This window comes from Salmo salar, chromosome ssa01, assembly GCF_905237065.1.
Source record: "Salmo salar chromosome ssa01, Ssal_v3.1, whole genome shotgun sequence".
Lineage (NCBI taxonomy): Eukaryota > Metazoa > Chordata > Actinopteri > Salmoniformes > Salmonidae > Salmo > Salmo salar.
Genome location: NC_059442.1, coordinates 29,395,918 through 29,416,913, shown reverse-complemented (window position 1 = coordinate 29,416,913; position 20,996 = coordinate 29,395,918). Strand labels below are relative to the sequence as shown.

Here is a 20,996-nt window from a genome sequence, read left to right as displayed (position 1 = left end):
ATACTGTGAACCATCAGATCCTCTTCTCCACCCTCTCCGAGTTGGGCATCTCCGGCGCGGCCCACGCTTGGATTGCGTCCTACCTGACAGGTCGCTCCTACCAGGTGGCGTGGCGAGAATCTGTCTCCGCACCATGCGCTCTCACCACTGGTGTCCCCCAGGGCTCTGTTCTAGGCCCTCTCCTATTCTCGCTATACACCAAGTCACTTGGCTCTGTCATATCTTCACATGGTCTCTCCTATCATTGCTATGCAGACGACACACAATTAATCTTCTCCTTTCCCCCTTCTGATAACCAGGCGGCGAATCGCATCTCTGCATGTCTGTCAGACATATCAGTGTGGATGACAGATCACCAGCTCAAGCTAAACCTCGGCAAGACGGAGCTGCTCTTCCTTCCGGGGAAGGACTGCCCGTTCCATGATCTCGCCATCACGGTTGACAACTCCCTTGTGTCCTCCTCCCAGAGTGCTAAGAACCTTGGCGTGATCCTGGACAACACCCTGTCATTCTCCACTAACATCAAGGCGGTGACCCGATCCTGTAGGTTCATGCTCTACAACATTCGCAGAGTACGACCCTGCCTCACACAGGAAGCGGCGCAGGTCCTAATCCAGGCACTTGTCATCTCCCGTCTGGATTACTGCAACTCGCTGTTGGCTGGGCTCCCTGCCTGTGCCATTAAACCCCTACAACTCATCCAGAACGCCGCAGCCCGTCTGGTGTTCAACCTTCCCAAGTTCTCTCACGTCACCCCGCTCCTCCGCTTTCTCCACTGGCTTCCAGTTGAAGCTCGCATCCGCTACAAGACCATGGTGATTGCCTACGGAGCTGTGAAGGGAACGGCACCTCCATACCTTCAGGCTCTGATCAGGCCCTACACCCAAACAAGGGCACTGCGTTCATCCACCACTGGCCTGCTGGCCCCCCTACCTCTGAGGAAGCACAGTTCCCGCTCAGCCCAGTCAAAACTGTTCGCTGCTCTGGCACCCCAATGGTGGAACAAGCTCCCTCACGACGCCAGGACAGCGGAGTCAGTCACCACCTTCCGGAGACACCTGAAACCCCACCTCTTTAAGGAATACCTAGGATAGGATAAAGTAATCCTTCTAACCCCCCCCCCCTTAAAAGATTTAGATGCACTATTGTAAAGTGGTTGTTCCACTGGATATCATAAGGTGAATGCACCAATTTGTAAGTCGCTCTGGATAAGAGCGTCTGCTAAATGACTTAAATGTAATGTAAATATACACACATACATACATACATACATATATATATATATATATATATATATATATACACACATACATACATACATACACACACATATATATATACATATATATATATATATATATACACATACATATATATATATACATACAGAGTTGAAGTCGGAAGTTTACACACATACATATATACACATATACATATATATACACATACATATATACACATACATATATACATATATACACATACATACATATACACACATACACACATATATATATACACACACACACATACATACATAGATAATTCAAGGATGTTTTTGACGGAGGGGCAAGTTTCTCAATTATCTCAACCCATCAATCAGCTGTCAGAAAATGGTGAGTGGTTTCTGTTAGTAGCACACCTCACATCCTGATCGCTGCCTAGCGGATGTGAGAAATAACTTCATATTAAAATGAACCTTGCAGGCATGAAGAGAGCAATCCCCCCAGGTTTAAAATCCCATCGCTCATTGGAATGGGAGGTGACGGTAATAAACTGACAACAGCTACGCTCTCGGCTCCATCTGACCTTCTAGGGGGGTCTTTCGGGGTGAACTCCACTCAGAGTGACAGCAGCCAGAGAGAGGGAGAGCAATGGAGAGAGGGCTGCAGTCCTGTGATAAATAAAAGGAGTGATGGGGCCCTGACAGGAACACTCGCTGGCTCTGCAGAGCTGTGTGTATCAATAAAACTGTCTGTCACTGGAGACCTTCCTGGAGCAGGGAGGGAGGACAGAGCAACAGTCCTGAACCTGACATGCCTTTTCCATTTACATTGGCCTAACGTCTGCAGTTGACAAAAACAGAATTTTCACTAAAACAAGCTATCAATATAGGGATTCTGTTCAGAGAGATGTAACCCCCTGGTTACTTTTTGCTCTTTCTTGCATGGACTAATTTAGTTACATTGTTGCATGGGGGACATATTTTGGAGATGGACCTATGCTAGGCAACAGTCTGAGGCATGATAAGGTTAACCCCATAAACTCTGTGAGCTGTCAAGATGGCTAGTTACAGTGCCTTCAGAAAGTATTCACACAGCTTGACATTTTCTGCATTTTGTTGTGTTAACAGGGTGGGATTAAAATGGAATGAATTGTCATTTTTTTGGTCAACAATCTACACTGAACAAAAATATAAAATACAACAATTTCAAAGATTTTACTGAGTTACAGTTTCTAAGGAAATCAGTCAGTCAATTGAAATAAATTCATTAGGCCTTAATCTATGGATATCACATGACTGGGAATACAGATATGCATCTGTTGGTCAGATACATTACATGACCAAAAGTATGTGGACACCTACTCATTGAACGTCTCATTTCAAAATCATGGGCGTTAATATGGAGTTGGTCCCCCCTTTGCTGCTATAACAGCCTCCACTCTTCTGGGAAGGCTTTCCACTAGATGTTGGAACATTACTGCAGGGACTTGCTTCCATTCATCCACAAGAGCATTAGTGAGGTCGGGCACTGATGTTGGGCGATTAGGCCTGGCTCGTAGTCGGCGTTCCAATTCATCCCAAAGATGTTTGATGGGGTTGAGGTCAGGGCTCTGTGCAGGCCAGTCAAGTTCTTCCACACCGATCTTGAAAAAACATTTCTGTATGGACCTCGCTTTGTGCACGGGGGCATTGTCATGCTGAAACAGGAAAGGGCCTTCCCCAAACTGTTGCCACAAAGTTGGAAGCACATAATCGTCTAGAATGTCATTGTAGGCTGTAGCGTTAAGATTTCCCTTTAATGGAACTAAGGGGCCTAGCCCGACCCATGAAAAACAGCCCCAGACCATTATTCCTCCACCAAACTTTACAGTTGGCACAATGCATTTGGACAGGTAGCATTTTCCTGGCATCCGCCAAAACCAGATTTGTCTGTCAGACAGCAAGATGGTGAGGCGTGATTCATCACTCCAGAGAACGCGTTTCCACTGCTCTAGAGTCCCATGGCGGCGAGCTTTACACCACTCCAGACGACGCTTGGCATTTCACATGGTGACATTAGGCTTGTGTGCGGCTGCTCGGGCCATGGAAACCCATTTCAGTAAGCTCCCGACGAACAGTTCTTGTGCTGACGTTGCTTCCAGAGGCAGTTTGGAACTCGGTAGTGAGTGTTGCAACCGAGGAAAGATGATTGTTTACGCTCTACGCGCTTCAGCACTCGGCGGTCCCATTCTGTGAGTTTGTGTGGCCTACCACTTTGCAGCGGAGCCCTTGTTCCTAGACGTTTCCACTTCACAATAACAGCACTTACAGTTGACCGGTGCAGCTCTAGCAGGGCAGAAATTTGCCGAACTGACTTTTTGGAAAGGTGGCATCCTATGACGGTGCTGCGTTGAAAGTCAGAGCTCTTCAGTACGGGCCATTCTACTGCCAATGTTTGTCTATGGAGATTGCATGGCTGTATGCTCGATTTTATACACCTGTCAGTAACTGGTGTGGCTGAAATAGCCGAATCCACTAATTTGAAGTGGTGTCCACATACACTACATGGCCACAAGTATCTTGATTACATAAGCATTCAACATGTTAGAATCACTTTTAGCAGCGATTACAGCTGTGAGTCTTTCTGGGTAAGTCTAAGAGCTTTGCACAGCTGGATTGTACAATATTTGCACATCATTATAAAGTTGTTTGTTGATCATTGGTAGACAGCCATTTTCAAGTTGCGCCATAGATTTTCAAGCCAATTTTAGTGAAACCTGTAACTAGGCAACTCAGGAACATTCAATGTCGTCTTGGTAAGCAACTCCAGTGTATATTTGGCCTTGTGTTTTAGGTTTTTGTCCTGCGGAAAGCAGGCAACCAGGATTTCCTCTAGGATTTTTCCTGTGCTTAGCGATTCCGTTTATTTTTATCCCCCCAAAAACCCTAGTCCTCCCTAGTTAATTTCTTTGCCACAATGTTTTAAGTTTTACTTTAGTGTGTTGTTGCAAACAGGATGCATGTTTTGGAATATTTTTATTCTGTACAGCCTTCTTTTTACTCTGTCATTTAGGTTGGTATTGTGGCGTAACTACAATGTTGTTGATCCATCCTTAGTTTTCCCTCCCATCACAGCATTAAACTAACTGTTTTAAAGTCACCATTGGCCTCATGGTGAAATCCCTAAGCAGTTTCCTTCCTCTTTGGCAACTGAGTTAGGAAGGACACCTGTACCTTCGTAGTGACTGGGTGTATTGATACACCATACAAAGTGTAATTAATAAGTTCACCATGCTCAAAGGGATATTCAATCTGCTTTTTTCCGTTTTACCCATCTACCAATAGGCACCCTTCTTTGCGAGGCATTGGAAAACCTCCCTGGTCTTTGAGGTTGAATCTGTGTTTTAAATTCACTGCTCGACTGAGGGACTTTACAGATAATTGTGTGTGGGGTACAGAGATGAGGTAGTCATTAAAAAAAGAATGTTAAAACACTATTATTGCACAGTGAGTGAGTTCATGCAAATGATTGACCTGTGAAGGACATTTTTACTCCTGAACTTATTTAGGCTTGCCATAACAAAGGGGTTGAATACTTATTGACTGAAGACATTTCAGCTTTTCATTTTCTATTAATTAGTAAAAATGTATAAAAATACAATTTCACTTTGACATTGTGGTATTGTGTGTAGGCCATTGACACTAAATATCAATTTAATTCATTTTAAATTCAGGCTGTAACACAACAAAATGTGGAAAAAGTCAAAGGGTGTGAATACTTTCTGAAGGCACTGTAATGGTTTTATTGTTTTGAAAGTTAGTTGGACTCGGTCTGAGTAACCCCAGTAATGAACTGTTAGCCCCGCATCCCTGACCAAGTGAGGACGGCGTAAAATTATTATTTTTGAAGGTTCTACTGGCGTCGGAAGACCTCTGCTTTTGCTCTCCTCCCGCTCGGAGGGTCGACCGTTGGAGATGTGAGAGACTAAGCTCTGAGTGACAGGCCCATTGGATTGTTTGCACTCTTGCGCTTCTCAGTCACGGTGACCTGGATTCCGGACCGCGAGTGTCATTGGATTGGGGACTAATTACTTTGCTATTTCTTTTATTGGTTTGAAGGGGATCCCCTCTGTATAAAATGAACACTTTTTAACCCTGGTGCCAGGTCCTTCCTAAATAAGTGTATATCTGTGATTTATTTGAGTATTGAAATGTGTTAAATAATAACTGTTGGGTTACATATGATTCCAGTTTGCGCTTTCTATTGAGACTGATTTTATTGTGATTACACCGACATGTCTTCATAACTGTATTACTTGTTTTGTATTTATTCTTTTATTCAGTTAAGGTTAGTCATTACTTTATGGTTAGGCCTACACAAACATCTTCCCATGCCGCCTACTTATTATTGCCACACACCTAGATACTAGGTCCAAACTGATAGGAACACAGGTCCCTCAGAAGAGGGGGCTACAGAGATTATAGGGATGGAAAGAGACATGGAGATAGCTTTTGCAGTTGTGCCAATACTCAGTCTACACTAAAGTCTTGATGTTGGCTCACACTCCTGCCCTGCTAACCTTTGATTGATTTCAGTATGCAGAGATGCCGTTATATGAGGATGTCTATCCTCAGTCAGACCCATACCGTCACAGAGCTATGGGCAATATCACATTAAAATAACACTCTTAGCATGAAAGATTGACTTTCAAATTCATGATGCGGCCCATTTATCCACCTTGGCTGACCTGATTTGAAGGATTTAAACCATTGAAGCATATTCTCACTAGCTGATACAGGCAGCCTCCCAGATTACCATTCATCCACACACTGAACAGATCATAAAGGGATCTGGGATGAACTGGACATGTAGCCCCAGGTTGAATGGGAACATCAGCTCTCTGTGAACCATTCATTCATATCCACTCTGAGTTGGAGTGTGACTGGACAGGACAGACAGACAGGACAGACAGACAGGACAGGGATGGTTGGTACAGTAACTTACCTTGTGCCAGCATGCTGAACTCAAGGAAGAGGGCGATGTGGTAGAGCTCCATGGCCTCCTCAGTGCGGGTGCTGGCTCCTCCCCTGCCCCCGGCCACCAGGACCTGCACCTCCCCCAGGCTCCCGGCCGAGGGGCTCCCCCTCAGCACCAGCCCCAGCTCCACCGCATCCGTGTACATGCAGTGAAGGATGACTCGCACGTACTTCCGCGGGATGATGGACTCGTCCAGCACGATGCGTGTGGGTGTCTGCAGCGTGCGCTCAGTCATCTCCTCCCCCGTGCGGATGCGCCGCTGCAGAAGGTTCCGGAAAAAGGGTGAGCGGGCCGAGAGCACGGCCTTGTGGGCCCTCAGGTCCTCGTCTGGGGAACCCAGCCCACCGCAGCCTCCTGTGGCCACGCCCCCTCCAGCCCCCCCACTGCTGTAGGCCTCCACCAGCTCCGCGTCAGAGGAGAAGCTGAGCAGGGCGTCGTAGTAACACATGTAGTCAAACAGCCCTCTCATGTCTGCCTCCAGGGAGTTGGGCGTGCCGAACTCCTCGCTCAGCTGCACCAACACGTCCACGTTCTGCAGCCTGGAGTCCTCCACCCCACCCACCCCAAACTCCCCCGTGTACAGGTAGTGCAGTAGTGCAGAGAACATGGGCACATCGATGCCCGCCGTCTCAATGCCCATAAGGACCTCAGCGCCGTACCCCGGAGAGGAGGACAGTAGGGTCTTGAAGAAGGGGCAGCGGGAAGCCAGCACGGCACGGTGGGCAGGGAAACAGGTGTCCTGGAAGATGAGGTCCACGTCAGTGCAGTACTTGTGCTGGTAAAGGGCAGCCAGGTCACGCTGCAGGCTGGGTGCCTTGGCCCGAGCCAAGCTGGCATGGAAGCTCAGCTCCTTGAGGGAGGCTGTGCCCTCATACTCCTCCACCAGGGCGTTGGCATCACGCACATCCCACCCCGACAGGAGCTCCTTCATCTGGCGGGCATGGTCCGCAGAACGGCTGGACTTACGGCGCTTGATGAACCTCCTCTTGAGGGTGGCCAGGCCCAGGCTCTTCTTCTTCCTGTCATGGGGCTTGTCGTGACCCTGCTCCAGGCTGTACAGCTTGGACTCCCAGCCGTAGCCCTGCTGGGAGTATGACGACGTCCCTGCAACACACACATAACACAGAGTTCAGCTGGTTCAAATGTCGTGGTTATTTCTGAACAGGGAAATAAGTTATGCTAGGATTTTATTCATATGATACATGTTTTCCACAGCTGTTTTTTTAAATGCGGTCAATTCCTCTGGCTTGGTAGCATTAAGAGTTTGCTGTTTCTAGTCTGAAAGCATGACCCTAGGAAACACAATCTGTCTTTTCTCCTAGCCCTGTCATGTGACCTGTTCAGGCTGTCCAGACACACCTCTCTGCTCTAGCTCCCTCACAGCGTGCTTGGCACTCCCTTGATCTAAGGCCTGATGTCTCTCATTTCACAGATAACTCAACTGTCTGTGTTAAGAAAGGAACAGGCCATCATTATCAAAATGCCATCAAAAGTCATCACAAGCATCAATGGGTCTATCTGCTAATAAAGCTGACTTTGATTAAGGCATCGTTGGAATTAGATGGTAACAGGAAGTAAAACATGGACTACAACGTTGTGTGTCAGTTTGGGGGGGGGGGATAGGAAAGTCCCCCCCTTCCTCCTTCCCCTGTAGTCTTTTGCAATGCACTAGTCCACCTATACACTAATGAACTACCCCTAATAGCAGTGATGTTTGGCTGGAGAGGGGACTTGCGTCAGAGGCACCACCGCCAAATAGAAAAGTCTCTCTGCCCTTCCTTCCCTGAGCATCCATCACTGTGACCCACATAGTAGTCATTCTAATACTGTGAATCATCCCGTCTACGCCTGCACAGCTAAGCTTACAACCAACAAACATTACAACCGCCAAGAACATACAGTTATTTTTTGCAATCTACAGGGCTTTCAACCCAATCAAATCTCCCTGAGCATGGACCTGTCTCTAGAACTACAGACAGGAAACGTGTAACAGGAAAATGGTTGTATAAAAGCCTGGGGCTTTTCATTAAGCAGACAACAACAAAAAAATACACACAAAAAAAGAATAAGCAGCCACTCCTAAAAGGCCATCAATAAGGCCCTGCAGTGATATATAATGAATGAGGGATTGATGCTTGGAGTCTAAAATGGGAATTAACAGAGGCAGCAGTGGATGATTGAACAGTTCTCTGCAAGAGCAGCCAGATCAAATAAAAGTTGACTAGAATGCAGCTTGATCACTTCCAGCCCAGCAACGCAGACAGATGACATTCATTTCATAAGTCAAGAAAAAAAATCAATACTTCTGACTGACAGAACTCTTGCAAAAAGATCGTAAGGCTCTCCAGAGGGTAGTGAGGTCTGCACAACGCATCACCGGGGGCAAACTACCTGCCCTCCAGGACACCTACACCACCCGATGTCACAGGAAGGCCAAAAAGATCATCAAGGACAACAACCACACCGAGCCACTGCCTGTTCACCCCGCTATCATCCAGAAGGCGAGGTCAGTACAGGTGCATCAAAGCTTGGACCGAGAGACTGAAAAACAGCTTCTATCTCAAGGCCATCAGACTGTTAAACAGCCGTCACTAACATTGAGTGGCTGCTGCCAACATACTGACTCAAATCTCTAGCCACTTTAATAATTAAAAATTGGATGTAATAAATGTATCACTAGCCACTTTAAATAATGTTTACATACCCTACATTACTCATCTCATATGTATATACTGTACTCTATACCATCTACTGCATCTTGCCTATGCCGTGCGGCCATCGCTCATCCACATATTTATATGTACATATTCTTATTCATTCCTTTACACTTTCCTTTACACTTGTGTGTAAAAGGTAGTTGTTGTGAAATTGTTAGATTACTTGTTAGATATTACTGCACGGTCGAAACTAGAAGCACAAGCATTTCGCTACACTCGCATTAACATCTGCTAACCATGTGTATGTGACAAATACATTTGATTTGATTTGAAATCTGAGCCTAAAATCAGTTGCTGACTGAAATGTTACACTGGAAGTGAAAAGATCAACTCCAACCTCCTTCCCTCCACAATGACTTGTACATTCCTGTACCATGCATCACATTTTAAGTATATCATTTATCTTCGTTCATATCCTGCCGTGAAGGTCTGTTGAGGTCACTGATAATCGACACTTTGAAGATACTATAATACCCGTAGTGTATGTAAGAACATTGAGAACCTACCTATGAAGGTCTGCTGTATGTGTGTGTTTCCTCCTATACGAGGGGAGCATGAGTGCGAGTAGCTGGATGCATTGGCACCCATTGTCGCTCTTCTTCACTTGTTGTTCTGGGATCTCCCCTCCTGCATGGTCATTCTGCCCAGGCGAAGCACTTCATTCATCAGCCGTCGGCTCCCTCTCTCAGGGCCGGGTCCTCTGGAGCCTCCTTTGACACCCAAGCCCAACCTGCCATGCCTGAGAAGGGGAGATCGAGCAGCGGGGGTTAGCTACGGAGTGATTTGATTGTTTTTGAGTAACTCTGTTACTGAGTAAAGTGCCATGTGAATTAAGGCCTGATGAGACTGTTTATACAACTCAAACAGACCAGTCTTAATGCATAACCATACATCCTGGCCAGGGGTGAAGGAATATCGGTTTCTCCAACTGATCTCAACCTCACGTCGCTAAAAAATTTTAATAATTTTCAGACAGAGGATGGACAGAGTTAGTCTTTGCCCTGAAATTCCTTTTGCAAATCTAATCATTAACTTCCTCTTGTATAACACTGCATATATTTGCTATACATGCAGAGGCTATATGAGGAATAAAAACATCAAAATGTTGATATCATTTAATATCTAGATTCTAAACCATCCAACGCTGCTCAACAGTGGCTTACGGTTAGCACCACTTGAGACTGGTGCACTCTCTCTGCCTGCCCCTCAGGAAATGTTGATTGGCAGGCAATAATAAATGCAATACAGATGTATGGCGATCTTTGTAGGAAACCAGACCCCAGCCCTGTCCAGCCTACCTCTTTTAGACAAAAAGCCCCATACAAACTCCAGCTCAACCCCTCTCTGCAGGCCCAGCCCTAGCCCCAGTTCGCCCCTGCACCCAACCTCCCTCTCTCTCTCGGTTAGCTCCTCCATTGATCCAACCTGGACGTAACCCTACTCTGAACTGCGTTGGTCAGCAGTTTCTTTGGTTTGAGCTCTGAAATAGTAAGTTAACTGTCTGCAAGTCTTTATGCATGTGGGCAAATACAAGTGACAGCTGTTAGTCATGGTGGTCTGCTACGGTCTACTGTCAAAAGATAACACATACATTTATATTTTAGCAGACACTCTTATCCAGATCATTTACATAACTTGAAGCGAAACAATGTTTGATACAAATCTAAAGATTATATGACCATCAACAAACCCATCCCCCTGACCCCAACAAAGAAATGTCCTGACCCTCTGGGAGGCTGGCGGGAGCTCCAACACGATGGAAGATCTGCTTTATCTCAGATGGATGTCCCCCCCCCCCAGCATGCTAATAAATCACTGTGTTTTCCCCCATCGAGTAGCCCTATAACCAGCCTCCCAGAGGCCCACTGTAAAACCACAAGCTCTTACTCAACATTCACACAATGGGAAACCAAACATTCAAACGAATACATTCAAAACTAATAAAACTGTTTCACATATACTAAGTTATGGTTGATCTTTGTTCCATTGGAGGGATTTTTTATTTAAGCTTTATTTAACTAGGCATGTCAGTTAAGAACTAATTCTTATTTACAATGACAGCCTACCCCGGCCAAACCTGGACGACGCTGGGCCAATTGTACACACCCTATGGGAGTCCCAATCAATCACGACCAGTTGTGATACAGCCTGGGATCAAACCAGGGTCTGTAGTGACGCCTCAAGCACTGAGATGCAGTGCCTTAGACCGCTGCGCCACTCGAGAGCCCAAATGGTGACATAACTAAAAATAAGCCAGGCTTCAGGGAGAATATGGACTGGATTTGTGTATATCTAGGATAGAGGAAAAAACCCAGATGTGCCGTGTTGTTTACAAAAGGTCCTCTGAGGTGCAGCAGAAAGCAGAGCAACAATGCATCCATCACATCAGCCAAACAACACACTCCCAGCTTTACAGCCAGAGTCCAAAACAATCATCTTCAAGAACCACATTTTCCACTAGGATCCTGGAAGCATATCTTAATGTTTGGAAAACAACAATTTCCTTGAGACCTGGACACTCGGTGTCTCCTCAGCATCCCAAGTCTAACTCCACTCTCTCACTCTGATGTTGAATAGGCAGAGGAAGGATGTCTGGAGGTGGGACACAGATGGGCTGGAGCAGGGTGCTGGGACGGGCCTGAGTTGGGTTTAGGGAGGGGAGTGGCAAGATGAAAGGCAAGGTTAGCTGGGCTATGTGTCACTAATGAGAGGTGACAGGGGAAAGGCCTCACGCCATGGCACTCCCCATGCCCTCTCTTTCACTCTGTAGCTTGCAAACACACACACACACACACACACACCACAGTGGACTTGGTCGCTGCATTTAATCTGCCACTTACACTAAGAAAAAAAGGTTCTGCATAGAACCAAAATGGGTTATTTTGCTTGCTTCATATATGACACCCCTTTGTAGGATTCTTTAATCGAAACCCCAGGGGTTCTTTTTCACTGAACCAAAATGAGTTCCATATAGAACCCTTGGATTCCATATAGGATTCTAAATAGAACCTTAAGGGGTGCCATATGTGAAGCAAGCATAGAACCCTTCTTGGTTCTATCCAGAACCTTTTTTTTCCTAAGAGTGTACAGAGCAGACAGAGTAGCTCAGCCTCCCACAGCACATTACCATACAAAACACCAGGTGGGAATAGGACCAATCTATTATTCAAATGACAGTCAAGTCACTTTATCAATAATTTATATGGATTTCCTTATCAGAGCGCGTAGGAATAGAAAAAAGGAGACAGGCATATCTCTGGGTTCTACTCATATCTTCCTAACATTCCAGCTCTCCCAAAGCCCTCCTGTTCAGCCTTCATCAGATCATCAACAGTGGCTGTCATCCCACACCAGAGTCCAGCTCACACGTGCGCACAGCCATGAATTTGTATAAAGGAGACAGTAACAACAGGGATGATTTGACCTACTAAGTACTCTATAGTCAAAGCAGATGCAAAATGCCCATTTCAAAACTAGACCAAATGGTTACTGTGCAAATCAGTTCTATGATCTAAAAGGCACTGCACATTGACCAATCACCATGTCATTGACACCAAGATAGACAGTGGACGACTGAAACGCCAGCAGCAGAAAGAGACACATTCACTTCATTGTAGCATATTTTATCCTCTTTGAAAAGCGTCAACATCTTAGCAAAATTGATGCTAGGTTATATTCATTTCCCTGGCATCAATAAAGCACCAAGGCCATGAACTGATAGTAAACTATACCAGTTCAATCATTCACAAGGAAATATATTAGCCTTTAGCGCTCCATGCCCCACAGGGAGTTTCTCTTCATTTACTTACAATGAAGATGTAGAAGGCAATAGATTCCTAAAGTATTCTCTATTCATTTGGGTTGCCCTGCCATTTTATCGCTCAAACATCCATCCAATCACCATTATCATAAAACAAAGCCGTCCCAAGATCCCATCAAAAAGGTCAGGATGTGTGACTCCCTGACCTGGAAATTGAGGTTTGGGACATCACAATGCCATTCTAATAATAATGGTCTTTTACCAAGACACGTCAGCCAATTGTTGACCAGGAGAGTGAAGGGGGAATAATAAGTAGGCTCTCTCTGCGTCATTTTCATTGTGTGCTTTACTACTGTGCTAACTAATGAACCGGACTCACACTGTCTGAGACAGCATGTCCCCTCCCCTACATGCCCCTATATCTGGGACCTTTGCTACTGTATCAGAGAGGTATAATAAGCCTTCTAATGAAGGGCTGGGATAGCTTGGGGGGGGTTACTATAGAGCGGGACACAGAGCTTGTTAGTATGATGACCACAGGGCTGGCTGTGAAATTGATGTGTCTCGGCACTTTCTGCTGAGCTCAGACCTGACCAAGACATCTTTGCCCAAACTGACATAATGGATCAATCACCATTCAGTCAGTGACAGGATACACTCTTTCACTCATTTTGTGACCATTTCCAGTACATCTTGACATGTGGCTAGTTTCCTTGTCGTTCTGAAACATTGCCATGAAATGTCTGTTTCACAATGTTGGACAGATTTGGGCCAGAGCTCAGCACAGTCTATTCTAAAGAAAGATGTGAGAGCTGACCTGGATTTTATTATTTTCCCTACTTTTTCCTCAGGTTTATGGTCTTTCGTTAGAGGCTCTGCTGAGTCGACGGGCCTAAATGTTTTTGCAGCATAAACTCACTAATCAGGAACAGAACTCTATACATTTCACTAAAAAAGGACAGACTTACAGGGGCATGTAACAAACTGCTTAGCTCTGCAGTGCTCTGGTCCATCAGGCCAATCAGTTGAGCAGTGCAGCCGTTCATTCTACTGATTACAGCCGATGTTAGGACAGCTACCGTAAACGCCCAGAACAGACTAGAAAACAGAAGCACACGAGTGGTGAGCAGGGTCAGCTGTTTGTTCACCCGCACCCGCCTGCAATTGCTAATAACTCATCCGCAACCACCAACTATATGTGATAAAGTGAAAATCTGAGGCCCACACACAACCCACTAATATAGGAATTGTGCTATAGGCTACAGTCAAAGACTGCATAATGATTTTTTGACAGAGGGTGTAGGATTTTGTTTTGCCTGATTTAGATACGTTTCTGCTTATAATTCCTGACATTTTGGTTTGGCTATTTGTTAGTCAACTTGTCTAGAATTAGATACATGTAGCTTCTCTTTTGTCATTATATGTTGCCCTAGAATAAATAAAACCTTGCTCAACAGAATAATGTAATAGATCGATAGAATGAATGCTACAATCTGGTTGACGTCGGTAAAGCTCTCTCATCTTTCGAGGAAGCAAAGATGTTTAGGTACTGGGAAGAAAAAACAAAGTAAAAACAACAGGAAAGATTTTCTGTACAACATGTCCAAATGACATCAGCTTGACCGGTTGTAAGGAAAAAGAAAGCTGTGAAAAACGACCCAATATGTTTCTGATAAAATGTCAGTTCGGCTTCAATTAATATTTTACGTGGTCGAAATACTAACCAGCATTTATGGTGAAGACAGCACCTCTACAGATGGTATGTAACTGAGCATTGCATTCTCTTAAGATGCAAGAAGAAAGAAATCATATTTCTCCACTGTTCCCACTTCCAAATGATGCCTATACTTGATGTATAATTTTACTGCAAAAAATGCTTCATTCTGCATGAGTTATTATTAAGACTATAGCCCTATTTGCCCGGATGTAGTATTACTAGAAAACGTTGGTTATGTATTTATTAGCCCAAAATGTCCGTTATTCCAGAGGACGATTCGGATGGGATAAGTTTCCAAACTGCCCCCTGTAATTGACAGTTATGACAGAAGCCTGGAGTTTTTTTTCTAGGTGTGAAGATATCAGTGTAGGTCAGGCGATAACAGGCTAACTCGAGTTTCTAAACCATACCAAACCATCTATGGTATAGTGTCACCATAATATTTGAATTGAGGATGTGTGATCATAAACTAGCACCCTGACAAAACAAATAAACTAAGGACACAAAAGGTGGTCTGCATGTCAACACAACTCATGGAAGCAAGTGGGCCTCTGTGTTATGTTGTGTGTGCAAATTAAATGACCTCATCATTCAACAGTCTACCTTGGCATTACAAACAATGAAGGAACTGGATGTCTATGGTAAACAGGCCTGAGCCTGATCGTCTTCAACCAGACTCTCAGGGTGACATTCAACATCTTGGGAAACAAAGCACTGACCTGCTTTTCCCAAATTTGGGTCAGCGTTCAACAGGAACTTTATTTGAGAATAAATCCACTGTTAATAACTTACCACCTTCAGCTCAATCTCTCCAATTCAGATGACTCACTTCTATTACTTTGGCTAATTACCTTGAGACAGAATATATGTACATAATGCACTTCAATATTGTGGGATATTTCTCACTCAGAAATGACAACTATTGCATAAAGTAACTGTCTACATTTTACTCTGTTGCCCAGATAAAATAATACATTTCTTTATCTAGAAGGAAGGAAAGCAGGCACCTCAAGGACACAAAAGCTATGGAAGCAGATAACTAATGGCCTTTGCCATGTGATAATGTGTATTGGCTTTAGGCCACAGAGTAATCCAGTAAACATAGTTTTCATTGATATCTAGGCTCTACACATTCATCCTCACATTGCAAGAAGGATGTATGTGTCTTACTCCAAAAAAAAAAAAAATATATATATATATATATAAAATATATATATAAAATATATATATATATAAAATATATATATATAGGGCAAACCAGTCATGGCATCATTCTAATCAGATGCCTGTGTGATCCATTCTGATTCAACTCAATGACATAGTGGTGGATTTCACACTCCATAGGGTCCTATAGTTATAGGATACAGACAACTAAACATTCTTCTACCCGAGGTATGCCCAAACAGACTAAATTCGAGTTGCCATAGTAGAGGTTCTTAACATGTTGTTACTGTTGCAGTCAAATTCAAGTTTAATACATTGACCTGCCAACGAAGACAAAAAAAAACCAACACTCGAATTTTTGACATTGACAGAAATGGGAAACCTCTCATTTCAACGCCGCATCAGTCACTTCAACAGTAGGCTAAAGAGGAAATGTAGCCTCGGCTACATTGTTGCTATAGCGCGATCCGCCAACAACTAATTGGATAGGCCTACAGTATCGATACAGTAGCAATAAATAGCAACAAATGTATAACTATTTGTTTTATTATTATTATTATTATTATTATTTTACAATTTAACAAATGTTCTTGTTAGAGGAATAGCATATGGATCGGACCTTTCAGGGTAGCTGCAACGTAGCCTAGAAATAAGATACCTAACTTAAGCCAAAATATGAATGTCGTGGAAAGGCTTTGTTAGTATTGTAAGCCATACCACGGAGCCATTGTTGCCTTGCTGACAGCATTTCCATTATTCCTGCTAAACCCGTCGCATGCCAGCGTCGTATCATGGAATAGCCTAGGTTCGACTGAATCGGAAACAATGACTCACAGTAAAAATGGGCATTATAGCAAACAAGTTGAGTGATAAAAAATAAACATTTCGGTAGCATGTTAGCCATGTTCATAACCCTGTAATTAGCCTACATGTCGGTTTCTACGTCTGCTTTGAGTTGCTCTTTTGAGACTTGACAAGTTCTGTAAAAAAATATATATCTGGTCAAAAAGGCATATGGACCTGCGATAGATTGTTGATTGAATAGTTTAAGGTGTCACTGTACCTTGAGCAGATTTAGCTTCTTTCAGAAATTATTCTCCCTTTTAAGTGGATTCCCGAATGAAGTTATGTTGATTTCCTTTTAGAAAAAAAAATTGTCTTAACCTACGGCACAACTCCCCTTTGTAACACCGATCATTAAGCATAAATCGACGCCATATACACAGAGAGAATCCTGCATATGCCTTTAGATCCACTTTGCCTCGACTTTTCCAACAAATTGCAAGTCCTTTTACCGAGAATAGAAACTCAAGACGTGTTCCTTAGCTTGGATTGATTTTCCTTAAAAACACTCATCCTTGCGCGGCGCCTGGTTGGTTGGGTGGGTGGGTGGTGTGGCCTATCCAGACGCTGTTTGCTGACTGGTTCGAGTATGGAATTGTTAGCTTGCGAGCGCCGTCTAGCTGTATGTGCAAGCAATAGAGGCCAATATGATGATAGGCCTCCGCTCCAGTTTTCATGATATACAAAAGTGCATTTCCATACTGAATGTACCCCAGTGTTTTGCCCAGAAGGCTCAGACTTTTCTGTTTCCAAACTCTGGCCGACACCCTAGTCTCACTGGGCCATGGCTCCGGCAGACTTGCACTTGGGGCCAAAGCCAGGACACCAGAGTGGCGCAGCGGTCTAAGGCACTGCTTCGAAAGCCAAGTTAACAAACAGATCACTGATCATTTCGAATCCCACTGTACCTTCCCCGCTGTGCAATCAGGTTTCCGAGCAGGTCACGGGTGCACCTCAGCCACGCTCAAGGTACTAAACAATATCATAACCGCCATCGATAAAAGACAGTACTGTGCAGTCGTCTTCATCGACCTGGCCAAGGCTTTTGACTCTGTCAATCACCATATTCTTATTGGCAGACTCAACAGCCTTGGTTTCTCAAATGACTGCCTCGCCTGGTTCACCAACTACTTCTCAGGTAGAGTTCAGTGTGTCAAATCGGAGGGCCTGTTGTCCGGACTTCTGGCAGTCTCTATGGGGGTACCACAGGGTTCAATTCTCGGGCCGACTCTTTTCTCTGTATATATCAACGATGTCGCTCTTGCTGCGGGTGATTCCCTCATCCACCTCTACGCAGACGACACCATTCTGTATACATCTGGCCCTTCTTTGGACACTGTGTTAACAAACCTCCAAACGAGCTTCAGTGCCACACAACACTCCTTCCGTGGCCTCCAACTACTCTTAAACGCTAGTAAAACTAAATGCATGCTTTTAAACCGATTTCTGCCTGCACCTGCACCCGCCCGTCCAGCATCACTACTCTGGACGGTTCTGACTTAGAATGTGTGGACAACTACAAATACCTAGGTGTCTGGCTAGACTGTAAACTCTCCATCCAGACTCATATTAAACATCTTCAATCCAAAATTAAATCTAGAATCGGCTTCCTATTCCGCAAAACAAAGCCTCCTTCACTCACGCTGCCAAACATACCCTGGTAATACTGACTATCCTACTGATCCTCGACTTTGGCAATGTCATTTACAAAATAGCCTCCAACACTCTACTCAGCAAACTGGATGCAGCCTATCACAGTGCCATCTGTTTTGTCACCAAAGCCCCATATACCACACACCACTGCGACCTGTATGCTCTCGCTTCATATTCGTCACCAGACCCACTGGTTCCAGGTCATATATATGTCGTTGCTAGGTAAAGCTCCGCCTTATCTCAGCTCGCTGGTCACATTTTTACATATTTTTTTGTTGTTGTCATTTTAGCAGACGCTGTTATCCAGAGCGACTTACAGTAGTGAATGCATACATTTCATACATTTTGTTTCATTTCATGCATTTTTTTTTGTACTGGCCCCCCGTGGGAATTGAACCCACAACCCTGGCGTTGCAAACACCATGCTGGCATTGCAAACACCATGCTCTACCAACTGAGCCACAGGGAAGCCTGGTCACCATAGCAGCACCCACCATTGCAGCACCCACCCGTAGCACGCGCTCCAGCAGGTATATCTCACTGGTCATCCCCAAAGCCAACACCTCCTTTTGCCGCCTTTCCTTCCAGTTCTCTGCTGCCCATAACTGGAACGAATTGCAAAAATCACTGAAGTTGGAGACTTATATCTCCCTCACTAACTTTAAGCATCAGCTATCTGAGCAGCTTACTGATCACTGCACCTGTACACAGCCCATCTGTAAATAGCCCATCCAACTACCTACCTCTTCCCCATATTGTTTTAATTAACTTTTTTGATCTTTTGCACACCAGTATTTGTACTTGCACATCATCATCTGCACATCTATCACTCCAGTGTTAACTTGCTGAATTGTAATTACTTCGCTACTATGGCCTATTTTTTGCCTTACCTCCTCACACCATTTGCACACACTGTATATAGACTTTTCCTATTGTGTTATTGACTGTACGTTTGTTTATTCCATGTGTAACTCTGTGTTGTTGTTTGTGTCACACTGCTTTGCTTTATCTTGGCCAGGTCGCAGTTGTAAATGAGAACTTGTTCTCAACTGGCCTACCTGGTTAAATAAAGGTTTAAAAAAAACAACAACTTTACTTTTCGACCTTCATTTACATAACACTTACTAACTGTGAACTTTAACACCTTCTCAAAAAAGCATAGGTTGTTGATTCTGCTGTTCACAAGTCCTCACTATCAGCCCTAGCTATGGAAACACATGTTCTCTAACATAAGGGTGTGTATACACTACTGTTACACTGGTGTTACAGTAAAAAAGCAGCAAAAGTGCTGTTTATTAATATTTTAAAGTCTGTAAGATGTGCAAAGGCTACCATCAAAGAGTGGTTCACAAAAATGTAAACAATGGAGCAAATGCATCTTATGATGACATTTATACATGCACATTTTTATCGGATTTCTAAGCCAACCCAATCTGTTTTGCTCCGTAGATGCACCCATCGTCAGTTTTGTTGTTAAACAACCAACCCACCTAGATTATTTACCAACATGCAGCTGTGGTATGAAAATTGTTTAAAAAGTGATCTATAATCAATCAAGCCTATAAATAATTCAATAATAGGCTATATACCTAATCAATTAGGCTATTTGCTGGTGTGTTTGGTCTGATGGGTATTATTAGGCTACAAAAGAAGTAGGCTAGATTGATAGTTGATTGCACTGTAGGCTAGGCCAGAGTTTCCCAAAGTCAATCCTGGGGCCACACTGGGTGCATGTTTTGGTTTTTGCCCTAGCACTATACAGCTGATTCAAATAATCAAAGCTGGTTGATGAGTTGGTTATTTGAATCAGTAGTGTAGTGCTAGGGCAAAAACCAAACCGTGCACCCAGGGGGGCCCCCAGGCTTGACTTTGGGAAACCCTAGGCTAGGCTGTGGTCTTTGGTGTGGCATTCACAGTCATCATTGAAGTACCAATGTCCTCCAATGGAGGGCGATATGTTATATGTAATGCATTCAGACCATAGGCATGGATTGTGGTGGAATTTCATTTATAAATATGATTTTTTTCCCCTGATTACTTTAATTCACTTGTTATCATAGTAGCCTAGGTGATTATTCAAATATTACAAATTTACAATGATTCTCATGTGGTTGGTATAGGCCATAAGTTCCTAAATCTTGTAGGCCTATTTCTCTTTTGCACTTTTCTATTTGCACTAACATCCTATAAACATTTCCTGAATGACAATATTAATGTGCGATGAGAGTAATCCACTCTGGTCAAATCTGTTGTCATGGATGTCACGTCTTTCAGTTGGACCTCACAAACTGTAGCATACGCCCTGAGAATAGAGCTCTCTATCTGGAGTGCATCACACTGGACCTTTAGATAAGTATGTTCACAGTAACCAGGCAGTAACCATATTTACTCTTTCTGAGTCTCAGATAAGGAATATCTGTTTCAGCAATACCCATAACCCCCTGCTTCCTAGTGACTTATGACACAACACCGCTTGCTGTTATTTTTGTTGTGTGGTTGGTTATTTGAATGTTTGGTGCTGACCTCATTGCCTCCCATATAATCTGACTATACATTGCAAATGTGATATGGATGATTCTGCACCAGCTAAATATTAATGTAGAATTCATCATCTGTGAATAAACCTTTGTCTTAGTGGGCTACAGTCAGTGTCACTGGTTTTATTTTCTCAAGGTGTCAAGCAAGTAGGATTAATTTTGTGGTGAAACGTTTCCATAGATAATTTCTATACCATTTGATTGCAATTAAACCCAATCATATAAAGCCCAATCATACCATTCCTCAATACATTTGGCCAGCCTCTATGATTGCATGTATACTAAGTTTTTTGACAATGGTGTGTTTCGGAGTCTGGGCCCTGTTGTTGTGACTCCTCCCTTTGGATGATAATGATGGGAAGG

General features: G+C 43.9%; 1 protein-coding gene across 1 annotated transcript in view; it reads right to left on the bottom strand.

The window, feature by feature from the left end:
• Positions 1–16,985, bottom strand: part of LOC106596965 (BTB/POZ domain-containing protein 7) — a 34,396-nt gene extending 17,411 nt beyond the window's left edge. Inside the window, exons 1-3 of the mRNA XM_014188230.2 lie at positions 16,664–16,985; positions 9,466–9,698; positions 6,210–7,346 (exon numbers count right to left, since the gene is read on the bottom strand). Of these exons, the coding sequence (XP_014043705.2) occupies positions 6,210–7,346; positions 9,466–9,547 (1,219 nt within the window). The 5' untranslated portion in view covers positions 9,548–9,698; positions 16,664–16,985. The remainder of the gene's footprint in view (positions 1–6,209; positions 7,347–9,465; positions 9,699–16,663) is intronic.
• Between the last annotated feature and the right edge of the window lie 4,011 nt (positions 16,986–20,996).